This window comes from Cavia porcellus, unplaced genomic scaffold, assembly GCF_034190915.1.
Source record: "Cavia porcellus strain 051 isolate PalLab524CR breed Dunkin Hartley unplaced genomic scaffold, mCavPor4.1 scaffold_6, whole genome shotgun sequence".
Classification (NCBI taxonomy): domain Eukaryota; kingdom Metazoa; phylum Chordata; class Mammalia; order Rodentia; family Caviidae; genus Cavia; species Cavia porcellus.
In genome coordinates, this window is record NW_026947489.1 from 76,124,616 (window position 1) to 76,145,454 (window position 20,839).

Sequence of the window (20,839 nt, forward strand, 5' to 3'; positions counted from 1 at the left end):
AGGATGCAGTCAGACCTGAGGAGCACTTCGTGGTTGAGACACACTGAAGCTCTTAAATAGGTAACAAACGCTCCATACGATGCCCTCTTCAGCTGGGCGTGCTGCTGCACACCTGTAATCCTAGCACTTGGGAGGCTGAGGTAGGAGAATCAGGAGTGTGAGGCCAGCCTGAGTTCAAGGCCAACCTCAACTACATAACAAGACCCTGTTTTTTAAAATATCCTCTTTAAGGAGGTGAGGATTTAGCTCAGAGGCATAAGCACCTGCCTGGCAAGCATGACTTTGAGCGTTCAATCCCCATTACCAAAAAAAAAAAAAAAAGAAAAAAAGAAAAAAATCCTTTTTAAAAGGGTAGTAGAGTGGCATTGCTATTTTTATGTTTTACTAAACTTACTAAGAACAAAAGCCAGCTGCAAAGGTCAAAATAGTGTTTAAATGTGCAAAACAGATAAGGTAAGACACTGGCTTCCACATCTCCTCAGCCTTGGCAAAGTGTGACCTTGCCTGCAGGCAGAGGGATGAACACAGTGACCTCTGAATGCCAGCCTGAAGCACACTGTGTGGACGCTGTCCCTACTGTGTGACTTCTCCCAGGGGGGGTAACATGCTGCTCAGAGAAGGGAGAGGGTAGGCAGGCGAGGGCCACCTGCTGCCACGGCAACGGCCTTGGTTAGAGCACACCCATCTCTTCCCCTGTTGCTGCTCCTGACAGGACCTAAGTGTTTGCAGATGGCACTGCCCCAGTCAAAACAGGTGGCAACCCAGGAGGGGCAGGTGGTCACAATGTAAGCATGGCAATGAGGGGGCTCGTGGGTGCTGAATCCTGAAATAGGACCCCTGCTCTGATTATGCCCTTGGGCTCCCAAACTAACCTTTAACTGCTCCTTCTCATCCCTTCCCCACCCACTGGACACCTCTAATCTGGGGTGCCCCCAGGCCTGGTTCCTCCATCACCATTGGCCACCTCCTGCCAGCCCACGCTCCTCTCCTTTCCTGCTTTGCTTTTTCTCTAGCCCTCCTCCACCTCTCTGCCCTGTCCTCCCTACTAACCACGGCCCAGACAAGTGCCTACGACCATCTGCCCACTACAAACGCCAGCATCCACCCTCCCTCCACTCCTTCAAATACCTGCTTCCAAGCTGCCTGCTGCCCTCGTCCTCCTCTGCCCACTGCTGGGCTCCCATATCCAGTGTCCTCCAGGGGAAGGACAGCCTAGGGACAAGGCATTACTGTCTCCAATTCACCAACTGGGGAACCATCTACAGAGGCGATCTGGGAAACTGGGCCAAAGCCCCAGAGCAACTGACCAGCTCAAGTCTGGCCTTGAATGGCAGATTCCACAACCAGGAGGGGTCTTGAGAGGTCACCTTACCCCACCCAGTCTTCTCCTCTACCCAAACCAATAAATGTCTCCACCACCAAAACCTGCTTCCTCCCAGTTACATGAAACACCATTCCCTGAATACCCACCCATGGTTATGTTAAAAAACTAAGATATTTATTAATATCTAACACTCCCAACACCCAGATAGGGAAATTGAGGCTTGGAGTAGTTAGGTGACTTGCCCAAAGTTGTGCAGAGTGTTGGACACCTCATTGTACCATTCTCAGCCCCACTTCCTACCCCAGCCACTTTGGCAGTGAACAGTCCTCTGGGCAGCATCTTAGAGATCCAACATGGCGGTGCTCCACACAGCCCACACCAAGGCCTACTTGGAGGATGTGGTACAGGGGCCCACAGGAAGCCATCTGACACACACAGCAGCCTGGAAGTACATGGGAGTTAGTGTCCATGCGGCCACCTTTGTCCAGTGGGGGCCACACTAATGGATAATAAAAATATTGCTCCTTGTTTTGTTTTTCTCCCCTATGTACCTTTGCTTGCCCAAATCGCTTCCCAAATAAACCGCTCGGTGTGAGCCTTTCTCCGCAGGGAATACACGATGGCACACAGTGAGTGGGTAATGAAGCTGGACTCACACCCAAGTCTGAATGACCTCATGCCAACCCACTGCCACACACCTTCCCCACCATCCCTTCTAGGGCAGCTTTCCCTCTAGGTTCAAGTCATCCTGAGCCTCTGTGCTGCCACACTTGATCAGACAGGGCGACAGGAAAGCAACAGGAGAGGGCTGTGAGGTGTCTGCCAGGGGAGGATCTGGTTCTCCGGGACTAAGGCCACCTCCTGCCAAACTATCTCAATTCCCTAGGCTGAGCAGGGGCCCAGCTGAAGGTGCCCCGGCCGGAACCAAGTGCAGCAGCTGTTTTGTCCCACAAGCATCAACCATAAAGGGTCTTCAGCTCCAGGCCCCCATCCAGCTCCTCAACCACCTTCTCAACATCTGACAAAGGTGCTTCCTGAAGCCTGAGCAGAGACCAGAAAGCCATCCCCAGCCCTGGACTCAGGCAGCCAGCACCTTTCCTTTTAGGCAAAGGTACAGCCTCCCTCAACTCCTGCCAAAGTCCTAAAGGTGATCCCAGACTTTCCTGAGGGGACGCCTCAACCAGGACCTCACAGGCCCTGAGTCACTGCCAGCCTCCAGGCCCCAACAGCTGTGCAATCTGTTTACTCCTGAAGGTGGCAGGGAGACTGGGGGAGGGGAGGGCCCTCTCCATAGGAAACTGAGGCCTATGAGGTTCAAGGGCTGCTCCAGGGTCACCCGCAGGAAAGGGAAAAAAAAAAAAAAAGCCCAGGGTTACCTGGCCCCAAACAACTTCATTATTTCCAATGAGGCCCACTTAGCAGAGATAGATCCCCGAATTCAGAGCCCAAACCCCATTTGCTCCTAAACATCCTTCGGGTTTGTTAAGAAGGATACCCCTCAACCAGCTTCTAGCTCTAGACACACAGCATCTGGTGGTGGCAGAGCCACAGTGCAGTTTATACAGACTCCAGGACTCCCTGAACTGCTGTCCTGGACCCCCACCCAGGGCTGGCACGGTTGCACTCACCACCAAAGGCCTCTGGAAATGAGCACCAGGCTGGTCCATGCAAAGCTGGCAGCCAGCACCCCCACGCACACACATCACAGCTCCTCTGCCTGCGGCAGGAACAGGTTGGAGTGAGGATGGGCTGGGGTTTACCGTCTTTAGGGGTGGGGAGGGCAGGCCCACCTCTCCTAGCTGCAGGGTCCTCCAGGACTTCCTGGCTTTTTTCCTTCCACTACCTTCTGTAAACACCCACGTCTGCCCTCCGTCGCGGTCAGCTTCTCAGCAGCGCCGCGCCAGGGGCTGGTCAGCGACTCACTCAGGCGCTCGCACACGCATCCGGGTGGATGTGAGTGCCGGCCCCACCCGTCAGGGATTCCTGAGGACAGGTACCCCACCTCCCAAACACAACTCAGTACCTTGAATGGCTTGGTCTGTGAAGTCCTGCACGGAGCTCACTCGAGCCATAGGTGCTGGGTGTCGCTTTGCAATACACGCATTCACACCCACAACACAGACTCCAGCGCCGCGCTCAGTCACACCCAGGACTCGCGCGCTGATCCCGGCTGGCTATGCCATTATAACCCAGCCGGGGCGCCACTGACCTTCGCACTACCCGAGTGGACAAAATGTCAGCAGTCAGTCCGGGCGGCTCAGCCCGCCAGCGCGAGGGGAGCGCAGCGTCACCCCGGCTCCATCCGGACCGAGCCCCTCCTTCCCGGCGCCGGGGATCCCTCGCTGCCCGCCCAGCCGCGTGCGCCGTCACCACGGCGCGCACACACGCACACCGGCCCCGCGCGCAGAGCGCACAAAGCTGCGCCCGCTCGCTCACCTGGCAGGCGCGCCCCAGCCTCGGGGCTGCGCACACGCACACCCCGGGGCCTCCTACCGTGACCACCGGGTCAGCGCCCGGGTCCCGGAGCCCGCCGCGGTCACCCAGCTCCAGGAGAGGGGGGCGGGGCGCAGGGGGCGCGGTGCGGACCGTGTTGACGCCCACGGGCCGCGGCGGCTCCTCGGAACAAAGGCGCGGGGCGGGGCCGCGACACCCAGAGGACCCCAGGGACGTGGGAGGAAGACGCCCACCTGCCCCAGCGGTTCTTGGAGGATGGGACCTGAGGCGCTGAGGAAGGAAAGATTTGTGGTTCCTGGGCTGTGGAGGAAAACACTCCGGGACTCTCTGCGGGAGGAGGAACTAGGAATGAGGCTTGGGCAAAACCCCGGGAACCGCCCTGTTTTGGACTTGGCAGTCTGGAGCTTTTGTTCCTTTGCTCCACAGATTCCCTTCCGAGCTTCTGTCAAACCAGGGATGCACTTTAAGGAATGAACAGGGTTCTAGCCAACCTTTAGGATGGTTCTCTCCCTCTGTAACTTCCGTGGAAGGCAGACGACTGTGGCTTGTACAAGTCCATAGATAGAAAGCTCACTCCCTCAGGGAACAGCCCTCAGGCAGCTCTAGGCGCTGAACAGTCCTTCCTTTAACTGCACAGAAACTTCCCTCCCTTCTGCAGGCCACTGCCCCAGTGTGCTGGACATAGTGGCTTTCTGGCTTTCTGCTTCTAGACCGTACCTGAGGCCTTGCACTTCCCACGCCCCCTGCAGGAAAAGCCTTAGCCTGCATGGCCTGTGCTTCAGGCCCTCTGTTCAGCCCTCACACTAGCACCCTCTCCATATGACTGCTGTCTTGTACCCCCAGGATTCTGGTCAGCTGTCATTACCCCAGAGAGTACTTCTACCTCTTCCAAAGTCTACACACATCCGCTAGTTGCTCATTATCACGATGCTATGTTCTAGTTTGTTCAGGAGTCTGGTCATCTTGGGAAACTCTTGTCTCAGTGTTTACATGCTGGTGTGTCTGTCTCTCCCAGTAGAGTGTGTGTCCTGTGCAGGCAAAATCCTTCTCTGCCTTGAGGGTCACTGACTCAGACAGAGGAAGGCCACAGTGGGCAGCTGTGGAGGGAAGGAGGGAAGGAAGAAAAGAAGGGAAGATACGTAAGAGAGGCAGACAGGCAGAGGTGGACAGCCCAAAGTCTGAGTCCTTTCAGCAGCCAGACCCTGAAATACAAACTGCCCAGCCATTCTTGGGTGTTCAGTCACTGCTCCCTGAATATGTGGACAGAAAAGACTTTGTCTTGAGTCTGAGCCTCAGAGCAGCGGAGTCTTTCCTGGACCCTCCCCTGAGCCCTTCAACCCCCATGATTCAAGGATTTTCTTTGGTAAGCACCTAAAGCATAGGGCCATTGCCAGACAGGGTAGCACACAGCTGTAAGGCAAGCATTGGAGAGGGTGAGGCAGATGCTCATGAGCTGACGGTCAGCCTGAACTCCATAATGAAAACCTGGAGAGGAGGAGCAAGAGGAAGGAAGGAAGAAAGGAAAGGAAAGGACTCAGGTTCTCAGGGAATTACTCTATGCTGATGATCTCCCACCTTTTCCCAACCATCTCTTCCCAAACAAGCTCTGCAGCTCAACAAGGACTGATGCTGGTAATGGTGCATAGATGGCACCTTTTCCCTCTTGGTAGAAACAAATTGTCTTCCCTGTTCAGTAGAAACAAATTATCTCCCCATCTCCCACCCTCAGTGCACACCTGCTTCCCTGAGACACACTCTGAATAAGTGGTTGCATGCATTGCCACTTCCTAGCTGTCACTTAACCTCTGTGTCTGTTTCATCATCTGAAAAACAGAGGAAACAATGGTACCTACATCACAGCATTGTTATGAAGATTAAACCAATTTATTCCTCTGAAGCCTTTACAACATGGCATAACAGCTACTAAAAAAAGTCACTGTTTTATCATAAAAACAAGTGGTTGCTAAGCTATGATAGACTCCTCTTCAAGTCCCCTGGGATGTAACCTTCCAAAGGATGAAATGTGAAGTTATTCCCATCCTGTTTTATGACTGCTTTCCGACTCCAGGGACTCAGTTTGGCTCCTGCAACTCTGAAACGCACACTTGTTCTCTGGCTCAAAAAACACACCATCTCCATTAGCCTCTGACCACTTGTACAGGCAGGAGGTCTCTCCTTTCCTCTGTCACCCTGCTATTACCTGGGGCAGTTTTAGAGTACCCACTTCAGTCTTAGGGCATGTCTCCTACAGCTTGCCTACAAGTTCAGAGCCAGCATTACACAATGTGCCATTCTTTTGGTGACTATTTAATGAGCTCCTTCCTTGGGCTAGGATCTGAGCTGGGGCATGGAAGAGAATGCATGGAAGAATCCCTGTCCTGGGGAGTTTACAATCCAGCTGGAGACAGCACAGATAATGAACAAATAGGCCAAGAAGAGAATGGCAGGCAGTGGTGAGACTTTGAAGGAAAAGAAAGAAGGAGAGAAAAGCTTCCTATGTCAGCTGGTAATTGGCCTGCAGCAGGGCTCTGCAGGTGGCCTGAACTAAATCAGATTGGGCCCCCTTCATGTATGCATCTCACTCCCAGAGCAGCCACACTGGCTTTTCTCCTTCCCTGCAAGCAGTCATTTGGAGTTGCATTTTTTGAATGCTTCTCTATGCTCAGGCCTCAAGTTCATGGAGTTTTTCTGTCTTTTCTCTACACTATTTGAAATCCACTTTCTGGAGTCTGGGGCATTTCACTAAATACGAAGAATCTCCAGGTGACTGAGTCACCTCTCCCCGGGTTTGTGCCCTATGTACATCTTCATTCAACTAATTCTCCATTGATCAGAACCAGCTGCAGGGCAGCTGTCACGTTTCTGCTTTGCATACCTTCCAAAAGTGTCAAAGAGACAAGAGCAAGCAGATGCATTGTGCTCAACTGTGAAGAACTCTTGGCCAGAGCAGGCAGAGGTGAGTCTTAGCCTTAGAGCTAAGTCTTATTCTGGGGGCAGTCTGAGGAGCCTGGGTAAGAGTGTGTGCTCCCCAAGTCACATCCCTTTCCTTCTCTGAGACAATCACTCTTGCAAAGAAAGACTAGCTCATTCTTGGCTGTGTTGGTTCTGCCAACTTAGAAGCTGCTTGGGATCTAAGGACATAGCTCAGTGGTAGAGAACTTGCCTAGCAAGTGTGAGGTGCTGGGTTCAATCCCTAGCACCACCACCACTTCCAAAAAAAGAAAGAAAGAAAGAAACAAAGAAAGAAAGAAAGAAAGAAAGAAAGAAAGAAAGAAAGAGCTAGAAGTTGCAATAAAGAGGTTTTGATGATGAATGATAATGAGTGTCAGGGTTTGTAACTAGATGCCCCCCTAAAGTCTCATGCACACATAGACATAGATATGGATTTTGGGAGGTGATTGACTCATGAGGCATGATACTCATCAATGGATTTGTCCACTGAATTTTTTTGTTTTGTTTTTTGTTGTTTGCTTTTTGGGTTTTTTGTTTTTTGTTTTTTGTTTTTTGTCTTTTGGAGACAGGGTTTCTCTATGCAGTCAAGGCTGGCCTCCAACTCACTTTTGTACCCCAGATTGGCCTCAAATTGCAGCAAGCCTCCTGTCTCAGCCTCCTGAGCACTGGGATTAGAGGCATACAGGTATACACCATCACTCCTGGCTAGTCTACTGATGAGTTTTTAACTAAATGTGATTTAGGAGATGAAATCTGGTCAGAAGAGGTGGGTCATTGGGGATACGGCTTGATCTATCCCTTCTTCACTTCTCCCTTGATATCCCCATATCCCTTCTCTCTCTCTCTCTCTCTCTCTCTCTCTCTCTCTCTCTCTCTGTCTCTCTATCTGCTTCCTTCTGTCATTCATGAGTTTTTTTCTGTCATTCATGAGTTTTTTCTCCTCTGCCATGCTCCTCTACCATACTGCCCTGCCTTGGAGCCAGCCAACGATGGACTAAAACCTCTGCAAACTGCAGACCAAAATAAATCTTTCACTAGGGATTTAGCTCAGTGGCATAAGTGCCTTCCTAGTAAGTGCAAAGTTATGAGTTCAATTCCTAGTACCAAAAAATAAATAAATAAATAATATCTTTCCTCCTTTAAATTGTGGATGTCTCCATGACAAGGAATGTAATTAAGACAGAGAGAGTTAGAAAAACAATCAGACCACAGTCAGGTCTGGCCAGGGCCTTGGAAAGGGGCATGGAAGCAGCGGATTACCCAGGATGCCTCTGTCAACACTGTAACACTGGTCACACCTGTCCACAGGGGTGGGGGAAGGGACAGGAAAGTCTAGGAGCCAGCACCTAAGTCTCATACTGTATCCTAGCTCCCACCTCCTAGGCCCCCATCCAGACTCTGGATCCCAGCTGGATTCTGGCTGTGGAGCAGGAGACAGACAAACAAAAGAGGCTTGACTCAACCGGCTCACACTGAGGGCTGCCCAGCAAATCTGCCAGCCACCCTCCCTCTTAGAGAACTGTCTGAGAGCAGTGTCAAACACCTGCCATCCCAGCTTTTTGAGGGGCTGAGGCAAAAAGAAGTTAAGTTCAAGCACAATTTTGGGCAACAAAGAGAGATGCTGTCTCAAAATAAACAGGACTGAGGACGTAACTCAGTGCTCCCACCCTTGGGTTCAGTTCTCAACCTGATCTCCAGGAATCAGCTGATCTCCAGGCCTAAGAAGTCTCACGCACCATTCACTGGAGTCCTGATCTCCCCATAGAAGGCAAGGAGCACATGTTCAAACCTGCTTGACAGCGGAGACAGCAGAAGCTGTGAGTTGCCTCCAGTTTCACAGTGCACTCCAGACCCAGATGGATGCCCGGACTGAGGAACTCTTCCCAGGACCTGGGAGCCTCTCTCCCATCTCTAAGAGCAAACTTTCTCATGCTGGGTATACAGACCAGTGTGGTGTGGGCTGGCTGTGTAGGCACCAGCTGGTAGGGAGAGGGTTCACCCAGGCCAAAGAATGGGGGAAACACAAGAGGACACTTTACCTGGAGGGGGCCTCAAGGTCTGCTCGGCTGAGGATGCGGTGCTGCTGTGGGCTGTAGAGCCACTGAAAGGCTGTGAGCGTCCTCTCCTCGATTCGGAAGCGTCCCTCCTGCACATACCTGTGGGAAGGACAGGAGAGAGTAAGGAGAGAGTGGGGCTGTGTGGAGTCCCTGTGGGGAGCCACGCTCATCTGTTGGCAATGGATAGTCAGGGGTTACACCTATCTGCAGATATCCCTGCCTCCTGCTTGTTGACCAGAAAGCCCTGTTTGCAGATAGCCACATTAAAATGCCCTGGAGAGGAGACAGCCACGGGGAGCACATTTCAACCCAACAGACAGAAAATTGATTTAAAAGTTACTTGTCTGAAGTTGAAAGGGGTTACTTACAAAGGGTGAGTTCCCTGTCAGTGGAAGTATGTAAGCAGAGGACAGGCAGGAGATTCAAACCTCAGACAGGGTTAATCCTACAAGCTCCCCTACAAGGCTAAACCAGTGGGCTTCCTCACCTCCCAGCAGGAAGGCTGCCCTGGAGTAGGTTCAGCAGGAAGCAGACTCCCAGGGTTCTTTACAGGGCCTCCGCTGCCCTGCAAAGGATAGGGGATGCTGGGCTGGGCACCATGAACAAAAAGGAGGGTGGTTGAGCTGGCCGTGGTGGCACACGACTGTGATCCCAGTGCTCAGGAGGCACAGGCAGAAGGATCACAGTGAGTTCGAAGCCAGTCTGGACTACATACAGTAGTTACTTCAAGACCAGCCTGGCCTAGCTAGTGAGACTGTTTTAGAAAGAAAGGCTGATAAAACCATGAATCCATTCATTAATTCAACATTTATCAAGTATTCATGATATGCAAAAAAGACAGTCTCTGCCCTTATGGAGCTTCCAGTCCTGTGGAGAGAGCAACCATGCAATAATCACATGAACAAACATATCACTTTTTTTTTTTTTTTTTTTTTTTTTGTCTTTTCAAGACAGGGTTTCACTATCCAGTTCAGGCTGGCCTTGCAACTCACTTTGTAGCCTAGACTGGCCTTGAACTCACAGTAATCTCCCTGCCTCAGCCTCCTGAGTATTGGGATTACAAGCGTGTACCACCATGCCCAGCAAATATATCATTACCATGCACTCTCCAACGAAACACCAAAAAAAAAAAAGAACTCAAAAAAACTACAGGCACGCTCTTCCATTACCATTGGATGTTTCAAAGGCACCCCCTCCTGAGGACCTGCAACACCTGTCTGCATTTCTCCTTTACCCCAGTGACTCCCCCCCTTGAAGGATGACTCCCCTCTTGTTTCCGGTGTAGACCAGGTGGTCTGTGGACTACTCATAAGAGCCAAAGACTGGGACTGACTCAAGCACTCAGCGGCCCTAGAATTCGATCCCCAGTACCAATAAAAAAGAAAAAGACAAAAAAAAAAAAAAATTCGGGTACATCTGCACAATAAAACTGTATGAAGTCACAAGAAGTGTTTTAAAGATTCCCTAGGTGGGGCTGGGGATACAGCTCAGCAACACAGTGCTTGCTAAGGTCCAGACTTCAATTCCAGGAAGCAAAAAAAAAATGTTCCTAGGTGCTACCATTGCAGGATCTCTGAGATACTTAGATTAGAGAAAAAATCAAGTGTAGTAATTGATGTGAAAAGGAAGGAAGGAAAGTAGGAATTCATATTTGCTTGTCTCTACATATACAAATTCTGACAAGAGAAGTAATAGAAATCATATTCTGGGTGGGGGAAAAGAAAACAGAGTGGGTCAGAGCACGGAGAAGCGATCTTTCCATAATTTAACTTCTCATATATGGGGGGGTACAAGGTGAGTACAATGCATGGGAAAAGAAATTGTCAGCTGGCTCTCTGTTGCCCAGTGGGACACACATGACTCACTGGGGGACAGTTCCCAGCAGCCCTCCCTGGGAGAGACAGGTGAAACCAGGCCAGAAGGAATGTCTTAGTTTAGGCAGCTATAACAATATCATGACCTGGGTGGCCTAAATGACAGAAATCTATTTCTCACAGTTCTGAAGGCAATGGTCACGATTAAGGTATCAGAGTCAGCTGAGGGACCTCTTCCTGGTTTACAGAGGACATTTTCTCACTGGCAGGGGAAATCATAGCTCATAAGGGCACTAATCCCATCACAAAAGGCCCACCCTCAATCGTTAACCACCACAGCAGGGGTTGAGATTTCAATCTCTGAATTTAGTGGCCCAGACTCCACCTGTGATAAAGACTTTCCAGGTGAAAGGAGTCACAGTAGAAGTGCCCAGCACAGTAGAAGGACCCGCCTGGGCAAAGCCCCAGAGTCAGGAGGCAACTTTCAGGTTGCAAAGGAAGGCAGGGGTGCCGGGAGCAGAGGGCTTCCACTGCTCTGGTGTGCTGTCTCCCTTCAGTCTCCTCCAACCCACTGAGGGCATTTCAGGAGATCACCCAGGCTGTACGGAAGGCAGCGCAGGCATCCAGGTTAGATGCTCTCGAAGGGGTCCAGGTGGGACGGCCTAGAAAGCAGGACAGTGCTGGAGATAAAAAGAAGAAGGGTTCCAAGGAAGCCAAGGAGACAGTGGGTGGCAGGATCTGGCCCCAGGCAGACAGCAGGGTTGTTCTTCAGTTTCTTAGATTCACCACCGAGTGATACAGTCTCACCATCTCTGCGGGGAAGCTGACCACACTACTAAACTGGCATCTCCCAAAGAGGGGAACCAAGTGGCTTTAGTCCCTTTTGAAGATGGATCATGTGACTATGTTTTTAGAAAGTAACTTTCTTAAAAACTTTAAATTTCTTCTGGTCATAAAGTCCTCAATTGTTAGGGCCTGAAAAAAATCCCAAGAAGTCATTCATCTGGTCTGACCGTTTTATGTACAGATAAGGACACAAAACTCAGAATGGGCACAGGGCCACACCTAAGGCTGCCCTCCTGCACCAGGCATACACAGGCCCCTCTTCCGGGGCTACCTGCAGTCTGAGCACCACCACCACTCCCCACCACTCAGCCCTGCCACCCCCTGCCCCCGCCATGAGGAAGACACTACCTTGCCCCAAACCTCTCCCATTGGCCTCCCTGCGTCCTCCCCTCCCTCCCTTGTGCAGGTGGAAGGGTGTGTCCAGCACTCCAGAAAGGGGCTCGCTGGCTTTGCCCACACTCTAATCTGGATTCAGACTGTGGTAATGGTTACCCTTCCCCACCCGAGTCTCAGATTCCTTATCTGTCAAAGACAAGGAAAGCGGTTGGGGATATAGCTCAGAACCACAGTGCCTGCCAGGCAAGCGAAAGGTTGTAAGTTCGATCCCCAGCACCAAAAAAAAAAAAAAGATAAGGAAAGTAGCAATGCAAAGTAGCAATGCCCACCTGGAAGGCCTCCTGCAAGGACTGAAGGTGACATTGCGCAGAAGTCCCTGTCATGGGCTCATCAGCACTGTCCCCTCTGCCCTGCTCTCAGCCCCCTCCATCTCCCTGCCTTATGTGCTTATGACAGTTCAGCACCACCAGCCCTCTTTCCTAACCCTCACTTCACCCCTGAAAAAGTGACCAACCGGTTACACAGATGAGGAAGCAAAGGCTTGGGGAAGAAGTGAGCTTGCCCAGGGCCACATGTGCAGGAGCCAGCAGAGGCCAGGTGTCCCTTGTACCCTCAGCCCCTGCCTGCCATCCAGTTTCCTCCTCACTACACATCTTTGGGCCCTGCTGTAGCAGCCCTGCTTCCCAACACAGACCCTGTCAGCATCTCCCTGCCCCTGTGTCAGTGGCCTCTCAATGTGGATGGAATACTGTGCACACCACTCACCTCAGGTGGCCAGTCCTTCCCCACTTGGTTCTGTTCTTGCCCTTCCCACCATTGCATACCACCCCCTCGTCACTCACACACACACAGACCGTGTTCCAGGACCATTTGTCCTTCGACCTCTTTTTACGTTAGAGCCTTTGGCCAGGCTGCTCCTGTGTGAACTGCTCTCCCTTGGTCTCTACCCTAAATCTGCCCACTCCGTGCCTCCCGTGCAAACCACACGGCCTCAGACTCCGTCCCTAGTCTCCCAGGCAGAATCCAAGCCAACACTAAGATTCCTAGGACGCCTTGCTCAACCCTGAGCACAGTGCTGTGATCTCTCTGGTCCCTGGATGTAAGTTATTTATGTGTCTGTCTGTCAGTCTGCCCACTGGTGTGCAAAGATCAGCCACGATTTGGCTCGGAGATGCCTGTGACATCCTCACGCAACCCTCTGCTCTTCCAAGACAGCCTGCAGTAAAAATCACTGCAGCTACAGCCAGAGCTAATCACAGTCCCAGGACTGCACCACCCCAGATGACCTCCACCAAGGAATTCAGTCTGCTAACTTGGTCAGCATGTTTGCTGAGTTGGGTCACAGTGAACGTAAGGAAACAAACTACCTGCCCCAAATAGCTTTCCTAATAACCTGTCTGGATCTGAAATTCCACTGAATAGGACACTGAAGGAGTTAAAAGCTCTGCACAGGGTGGGAGGAGGGAGCACGGGGCATCTAATCTAGGAGCCCTCTACCGCTGAGGTACATACCCAGCCTTTTAAATTCTTCTGATTCTTTTAATTTTGAGACATCTCTTTAAGTTGCCCATGTAGGATGTGAATTTCAGATCCTCTTGCCTTAGCCTCCCTAAATGCTGGGATTCTAGGCATGCGCCACTATGCGTGGTGCAGGACTACCACGTGAAACTTCATCAGCCACTGAAACTTCAGCAAAAACTAGTTTCTCAGGCAAGAGTAAGAGTCAATGTTTAGGTGCTCTGTATGATCTGAATGTTTGTGTCCAGCCTCCCCAAATTCCTATGTTGAGATCCCAACCCCAAAGTCATGGTATTAGGAGGTAAGAACTTATGAGGGGAGATTAAGTCATAAAATCTGAGTCCTCGTGAACAGGATTAGTAACCTTACAAAAGAGATTCTAGGGGGCTGGGGATTTAGCTCAGCGGCATAAGTGCCTGCGTTGCAAGCAGGCGGTCGTGAGTTCAATCCCTGGTACCAATAAAAATTAAAAAATAAAAAATAAGACAGGATGAAAGGTAGAGGAGTCGCTCAAATATCAGCCACCAGGTTCTGCAGATCAGATGACATTCCAGGAAGAGGCAGTCCATCACCAAAGACAGCACTTTCCAGGCTAGGCTTGTGCTTTCAGGTAAACACGGGAAGGTCAGGAAGGCACAGGCTTCTCTCTAACTGATGAAGACACAGACTTCCCCAGGTGGGGAAGTAATTTGGCCCGGGTCTCAGAACTCGTAAGTTACAGAGCCAGCGTTTCTTGCTGGGCGAGGGTACAATCTCCAAAAGACAAAAAGGTTTATCCAAAAAGTGCACAATAAAAGCAGCAAATAGCTATGATGGCAGCAGTTATTCTGAGCTATGCCATGAAAAGTCTGTGCAGTGTCCAGCAGAATTTCCCTGACTTTCTTCCAAGAAGTCACTTAGAAGCTGGTGCTACTCCATGCAGAGCCTGGCAGGTGTTCCAGGATTGAGCCATGCCTGAAGCCATTACTCCCAGGACAATCATTAAAATAAACCAATACCTTTTTTGGTTTGTCAATTTGCTCTTTGCAGGGCTGGGGATTTAGCGCAGCGGCATAAGCGCCTGCCTTGCAAGCAGGCAGTCGTGAGTTCGATCCCCAGTACCGATAAAAAGGAAAAAGACAAAAAAAAAAAAAAAAAAGCTAAAAAATTTGCTCTTTGCTTTGCCACTTGGGTACCAAGATTTCTTTGCCTTGCAAACAAAAAATTTTTAAATATATGTTTTTAAATTCTGAAGTAGTGGAGATTGAATGTACAGATTTTACACTGAGCTACATCCTCAGCCTTCTTTTTCTTTTTTTATATTGAGATGTGGTCCAGCTAAATCAATAAGTTATCCACACTGGGCTTGAACTTGTAATCTTCCTGCCATGCTGCCCAGAGTTCTAGGATTACTGACATGTACCACTATGCTGAGAGCTCTTAGAAAACACTTATGGCAACCAGGCATGGTGGTATACACCACTAATCCCAGAACTCAAGAGGCTGAGGCAGGAGGGTGGCAAATTTGAGGCTAGCCTGGACAATTTAGTGAGCTTTGTTTCAAGATAAAAAGTAAAAACGACCTAGGATTATGGCTCAGTGGTAAGATGCTCCTAGGTTTGGTGTCCAAAGGAAATAAATTAAATGATTCTCATTTTTCAAAATATAAACTCTGGCTTGGCTTTCAAGTCCTATTGCCACCTACCTGACACTACTCTGAAGTCCTGTTTTAGGCTCCTTTCCTACACAAGTAATCCCCAGCCTGTTGTTTCAAACAAATTCTCCACTTTCCAGCAGGCAATGTCCTCTCTACCTTGGAATGTCCCCTTCCACCTCCCTCTCTACCTGCCAAAATACTATCCTTCCAGAAGGTTTTAAAATACATCAGAATGTGATAGTACGTGCCTGTATTCCCAGAACTTGGAGGCTGAGGCAGGAGAATTGCCATGTTTTCAAGGCCAGCCTGGCCTCCATAGTGACTTTAAGACCAGCCTAGACTACACAGTGAGACCCTATCTCAAAACACTGAATAAATAAATCAGAAATACACAGATGCATAGAAGCACACACTCAAATTTGGACAAATAGTTGCAGTATTAAAACCAATGAATGAACCATGAGGTGTTATGCTTTGGATTCAAAATCCCCCTAAAGTCCATACATTAAGGGATGGTCCTTAATGCAGTAATGTTCAGCACAGGGCTTTGCAGATGTGATGGGGTCATTAGGGTTCTAACTTCCTCAGTGGGTTGATGGGTTCGCATTTGGAGTTTTTTGTTTTGTTTTGTTTTGTTTGTTTGGGTTTTTTTTTTTTTTTTTTTTTTTTTGTCTTTCTTGAGACAGGGTCTCACTATGCAGTTCAGGCTGGCCTTGAGCTCACTTTGTAGCCCAGGCTGGTCTCGAACTCGCAACGATCCTTCTACCTCAGCCTCCTGAGTGCCGGGATTACAGGCGTGAGCCACCACGCCCAGCTGATGAGACCATGATAGAAATTCAGGACACAGGACCTAGTTCCAGGGAAGAGATCCTCAGTATCTAAATAATGTCCTCGGCTGGGGATTTAGCTCAGTGGTATAAGCACCTGCCCTGGCAAGCACAAGGTTATGAGTTCGATCCTTGGTATCCTTGGTACAAAAAAAAAAAAAGTCTCCAAAATAAAAGCCACCAGGCATGGTGGCTCACGCCTCTAATCCTAGCACTCAGGAGGCTGAGGCAGGAGGATCATTGTGAGTTCGAGACCAGCCTAGGCTACAAAGTGAGCACAAGGCCAGCCTGAACTGGAAGGAAGGAAGGAAGGAAAGAAAGATGTGAACAACAAAATAAGAAGTTTTGTGTTTTAATGCAAAGTTTAAAATAAATATCCATGAACAAGGAGAACAGTGTTGAAGTCACACTTCGCAATTTCAAAAGTGACTAACAGCTCTTAAGAAAGTGTGGTGTGGGGCTGGAGATTTAGCTCAGCGGCATAGGCCCCTGCCTTGCAAGCAGGCAGTCATGAGTTCGATTTTATATATATATAAAAGAAAGTGTGGTGCAGGTGTAAGGACAGGCATATTCATCAATGGAGTTAAACTGACAGCCCTGCTCTTTTCATCTCTTTGCTTTCCTCTGTTCTTGGTTTATTCCTTGTAGAAATGGAGCTTCAAAATAGAGCTTCCCTTTCTCAATATTCCCTAATATCCCTAATCTCAAGCCAAGTGATTTCTAACAAAAGTATGAAGACAAATCAATGGGAAAAAAACACTTTCAATAAACGATCCAGGAACATTAGAATAGCCACATGTAAAAGCTAAAGTTGGGCCCCTCTTACACATCATATAGAACATTAACTTTAAAAGATCAAAAACTTTGCCAAGTGTGATATTGCATGCATATAATCCCAATACTTGGGAGGCTAAGGCAGGAAGATCACTGTGAGTTCGAGGCCAGCCTGGGCTACATAGTGAGTTCAAAGCCAGGCTGGAGTACATAGCAAGAACTTGCCTTAAAAACAAAACAAAATGAGCTGGGTGTGGTGGCTCACGCCTGTAATCCCAGCATTCGGGAGGCTGAGGCAGGAGGATCCTTGCAAGTTCGAGACCAGCCTGGGCTACAAAGTGAGTTCAAGGCCATCCTGAACTACATAGCGAGACCCTGTCTCAGAAAGATTAAAAAAAAAAAAAAAAAAAAAAAAAAGGTAAATAAATTGTAGTCTAAGCCAACAATGGGATCCTCTTGCTACCAGTAAAAAGAATGTTTCCAGAGCATTCTGGACTCCCTTCCAGCTACTCATATCCACTGTTCTCCATCCTCTTTATCTTGGACTCCAACCCCGAAATTAGAAATGGCAGAGCCCAACACCGGCCCTCAGACACACTAAAAATGACAAAAAGGAAAAAAATCACACATATTAACAATAATTTGATCATTCTAAGGAAATTCTAATTTAGTTGGCAGTACTTAGCAACGAGCCTAGAACACAGTCCAAAAGCAGATGGCTATTCTAAAAGGGTGAGTGTCAGTTATATTCCTTGCTCAGTGACTATTTCCAACTCTCTTCCCACTCAAAATTCTAGTTTTAGGTGGAGTTGACCCAGCCTCAACTCCCAGGTAAGTATGTGATCCAATCTGGCCAATCAAAATTCTACCCACCCCTGGCAACAGTGATTGGCTCAAGAATGGGCATGTGACCCAGGTCAGGCCAATAAGCTGCCATCCTGAGAGTTAATTTGGAGTAAGTACGTTTTGGTTGGTTGGTTGGTGAGTTGGTTTTGGTTGGCTGGTATTGGTTGGTTGGTTGAGCTAGAGTCTTGCTATGTAGTCCAGGCTGGTCTTGAACTCATGGCCAACCTCCTGTCTCAGCCTTCCTAGTGCACTTGTATGCATTTTTTTTTTTTTTTTTTTTTTTGTTTCACTATGCAGTTTGGCCTGACCTTGAGCTCACTTTGTAGCCCAGGCCTGAACTCACAACAATCCTCCTGCCTCAGCCTCCTGAGCGCTAGGATTACAGGTGTGAGCCACCATGCCTGGTTTATATGCATTTAAAAAAAAAATGTATGGCTGAATGAGGTGACTCACACCTGTAAGCCCAGCACTCCAGAGGCTGAGGCAGGAGGATCACTGTGAGTTCAAGGCCAGCCTGGGCTACAAGGTGAGTTAAAGGCCAGTCTGAACTGCATAGTGAAATCCTGTCTCTAAAAGACAAAAAAAAAAGAAACAGAAGTATAAACCAGGCATGACAGCACACACCTATAATATCAACTCTGTCTGGGAAGCTGGAGCAGAAAAACAGCAAATTTCAGGCAGTCTGTGCTACATAAAAGTTCAAAGCTCAGGTTCAGTTTGAACTACACAGTGAGATGCTGTCTTGAAAAAAAAAAGAAAGGAAAAAATAAAATATTCTCTTTCAAGCTAACTGACCACGTAGGTCCTCAAATCACATCTTCAAGAGCTTCTCAAAAAATCAGTTTTTACCTTAAAAGGAGTGGCCCAAAACCAGGACACTAAGAACAATTCTTGTATCATCTGGTCCAACCCCCAATCCAGCTGGACAGTGCCAGAGGCCAGGGATGGTGTGCATCAGCATCAGAGCAGGTCAAGTCCTCTTCCAGCTTAAGAGAACTGACCTGGGAAGTGCTGGGGACCTAGAATGGTGAGGAAGAGGGGACTGTGTAACTGCTTGCTTACCAACTCTTCAACCAGATTAATTCTACCTTTCCTTGATTTATAGATTGGGCTTTTCCTTGAGGAGTGGTTCTGCTACTAACTAATAAACCTGGAAATAAAGTGCCTCCCCCCGATACACTAGGTGTCTCTAACAGTCTGAACTTGGATGCACGGCCAGCCTGGGGTAGTGGAATAGTCCAAGAATAAGAAGCAAAACACCAGAAGAGTTAAGCCCTTGAGCAAACCCTGACTCTCCTAGCTGTTTGCTGTGTGACCCTGGTTAATCGTGACCCACAGTCTCCTCATTTGTAAAATGAGAGTGCTAATATCTTCCTCTGAGAGTTACTTTTAAGTGTAATTGAGTCAAAGCCAGAATCCAGCAAGGATCATGACTGCAGAGGCATCTGAAGTGCTTAGGAAGCCCGGCGTAGCTGAGATGGACATTATCACCATTATTAGCGTTCTGGCTACAGAAAGCACCTGGTGAGATGTGTCCAGAACCCTGTCTCAGACATGGCCCCTGACCCTAATGCGGTGGGATGATTTAGAATGACCTGGGGGTGGGGGCAGATACTCTTCTTTGGATCTCGGGGTTTTCCCAAAGAGGCGGTGGGCTGAGCAGGCTGACACACACACACACACACACACACACACACACACACACACACACGCAGAAGTCGGACACCTAGACACAGGGAACATGGGTTCCAGGGACCAGCCCAGGTGACTGCTGCAAACCGGCTCAGCCTGCAGTCTGGTAACCTGACACCGGCAGGCTCTGATTCCCCAACTCGGCTTGGGCTGTGGCGGGGGACGGGGACCCAGCCCGCCAACCTCCTGTCTCAGAATCCCCTCCTCTTCGCGTTTAGCCCTAGGCGGACTTCTCGGGATCCTGATCCCCGAAACTCGCCCCCCAGGGTCCCTGCGTAGGTTAGCTGGGCATGTCTTTGAACATAGGAGTTGGAGCAGTGGGAACCAGGTCTACTCTGCTGCTCCAAGAGGAAGAAAAAAGGGACCTAACCAGAGGACCGCCACTCCACATTGCACACCCGGGAAAGCTGAGGCGCGGTGAGGCGAGGGGAGCCCCTCCTGTGTGCCTGTGGGAGAAGACCGGGATCCTTCCAAAGCCTGGAGTCGTAGACAGGGTCACGGGTCCCAGCGCTTCTCTCTGCGGAGAGCCGCAAAGTCCGGCGCAGGGGCGCAGGGGCGCAGGGGCGCAGGGGGTTCCGATCCGGCAGCCAGCAGCCTCTCCGCTTGGGAAGTAAGTTTGAGCCAACGCCCCGCTCCTCCCCGCCCGGCCAGCCCCGGGGTGCCCACTCACCAGCGCACCAGCTGCCAGCGCTTCTCGCCCGGCGCCCGGCGGCTCGCCATGCCGGCCCGGCCGCTCCCTGCCTCTGCGGGCCGCTCGGTGGAGGCGGGTCAGGCTGCCGCAGGACCGGGGCGGAGGGCGAGCTCGCTGCGCTGCGGGCGGGGCCGGCGTGAGGCGGCTGGAGCCGAGCCCGGGCAGTGTGGAGGGCTCCGCGCTCATTCCCGGCGCAGCCGCGGCCCCGCCTCTCGAGCCAGCCGGGCTGGGTCACCGCGCTCCTCCGCGGATGCACGCGGGACGCCTGCTGGTTACCTTCGCTTCCTTCTCTCCCGCGAAAGTAGCCAAGCCACCCCTAAAAAACGGATTTCTTTGGCCCTAGGCGGACTTCTCGGGATCCTGATTAGGGAAGGAGTTTAGGGAAGGACATTAGGGAAGGAGTTAAGTTCTCCGCATTGTAATGAGAAGGAAATTTGATTTGCTGAGTGACAAAGTGATTCATTTAATCCTCCTGTGCTGTACTCCCTTTCCAACATGTGTTCTATCTAAACAGAAAATTGTGCTTAAAAAAAAGTAAGCTACTCTAAACTGCTAAAATCGAAGCTCTACAAATGCTAAAGTAGCGCAAAATGACAGTAATTAAAACGGTAGGATTTTGCTAAATGTGGTTACATAGGCCTGAAACTCCAGCACCAAGGGAGGCGGAGGCTCAATCTAGGCTAGCCTGGGATACTTAGTAAGAGCTGTGTCTCAAAGAAACCAAAAAGCAAACGAAAGCTGTGTAACATTGGCCTAGCACTTTGCCCAGCCTTATGACCAGCTCCACCCTGGGTCAGTCTCCAATCCATCGGGATTCCATCTTTACTGGGTGGGGACAGAAACCAGCCTGGCTGGCAGTCTCACAGGCACGTGCATTCCAAGCCTGGTGTGAAGGGGCTGAGCTACAAATGCTTATAAATACAGAGGTTGCTCCACGTTGTCTTGTGCGTTCCCAATCCACCTGCCTCAACAACAAACAACCCATTCTTCGAAAGCAGAAACTATGCAGAGGAACACACCCAGCTGCCAGTCTGAGATCCGGGGAATTTACCTCCTCTAGCCTGTGGGCACG

At 50.0% G+C, this 20,839-nt stretch overlaps 1 protein-coding gene across 3 annotated transcripts in view; it reads right to left on the reverse strand.

Annotated features, from left to right (window-relative positions):
• Positions 1-19,811, reverse strand: part of Rap1gap2 (RAP1 GTPase activating protein 2) — a 270,988-nt gene extending 251,177 nt beyond the window's left edge. Inside the window, exons 1-2 of one of the 3 annotated variants that reach the window (XM_063251041.1) lie at positions 19,747-19,811; positions 8,770-8,886 (exon numbers count right to left, since the gene is read on the reverse strand). In XM_063251041.1, the coding sequence (XP_063107111.1) occupies positions 8,770-8,886; positions 19,747-19,796 (167 nt within the window). In that variant the 5' untranslated portion in view covers positions 19,797-19,811. Of the gene's footprint in view, positions 1-3,347; positions 3,468-3,533; positions 3,726-8,769; positions 8,887-19,746 lie in introns of those variants that run through there. The other 2 variants (XM_063251049.1, XM_063251045.1) reach the window with 2 other exon arrangements.
• Positions 19,812-20,839: the final 1,028 nt, after the last annotated feature.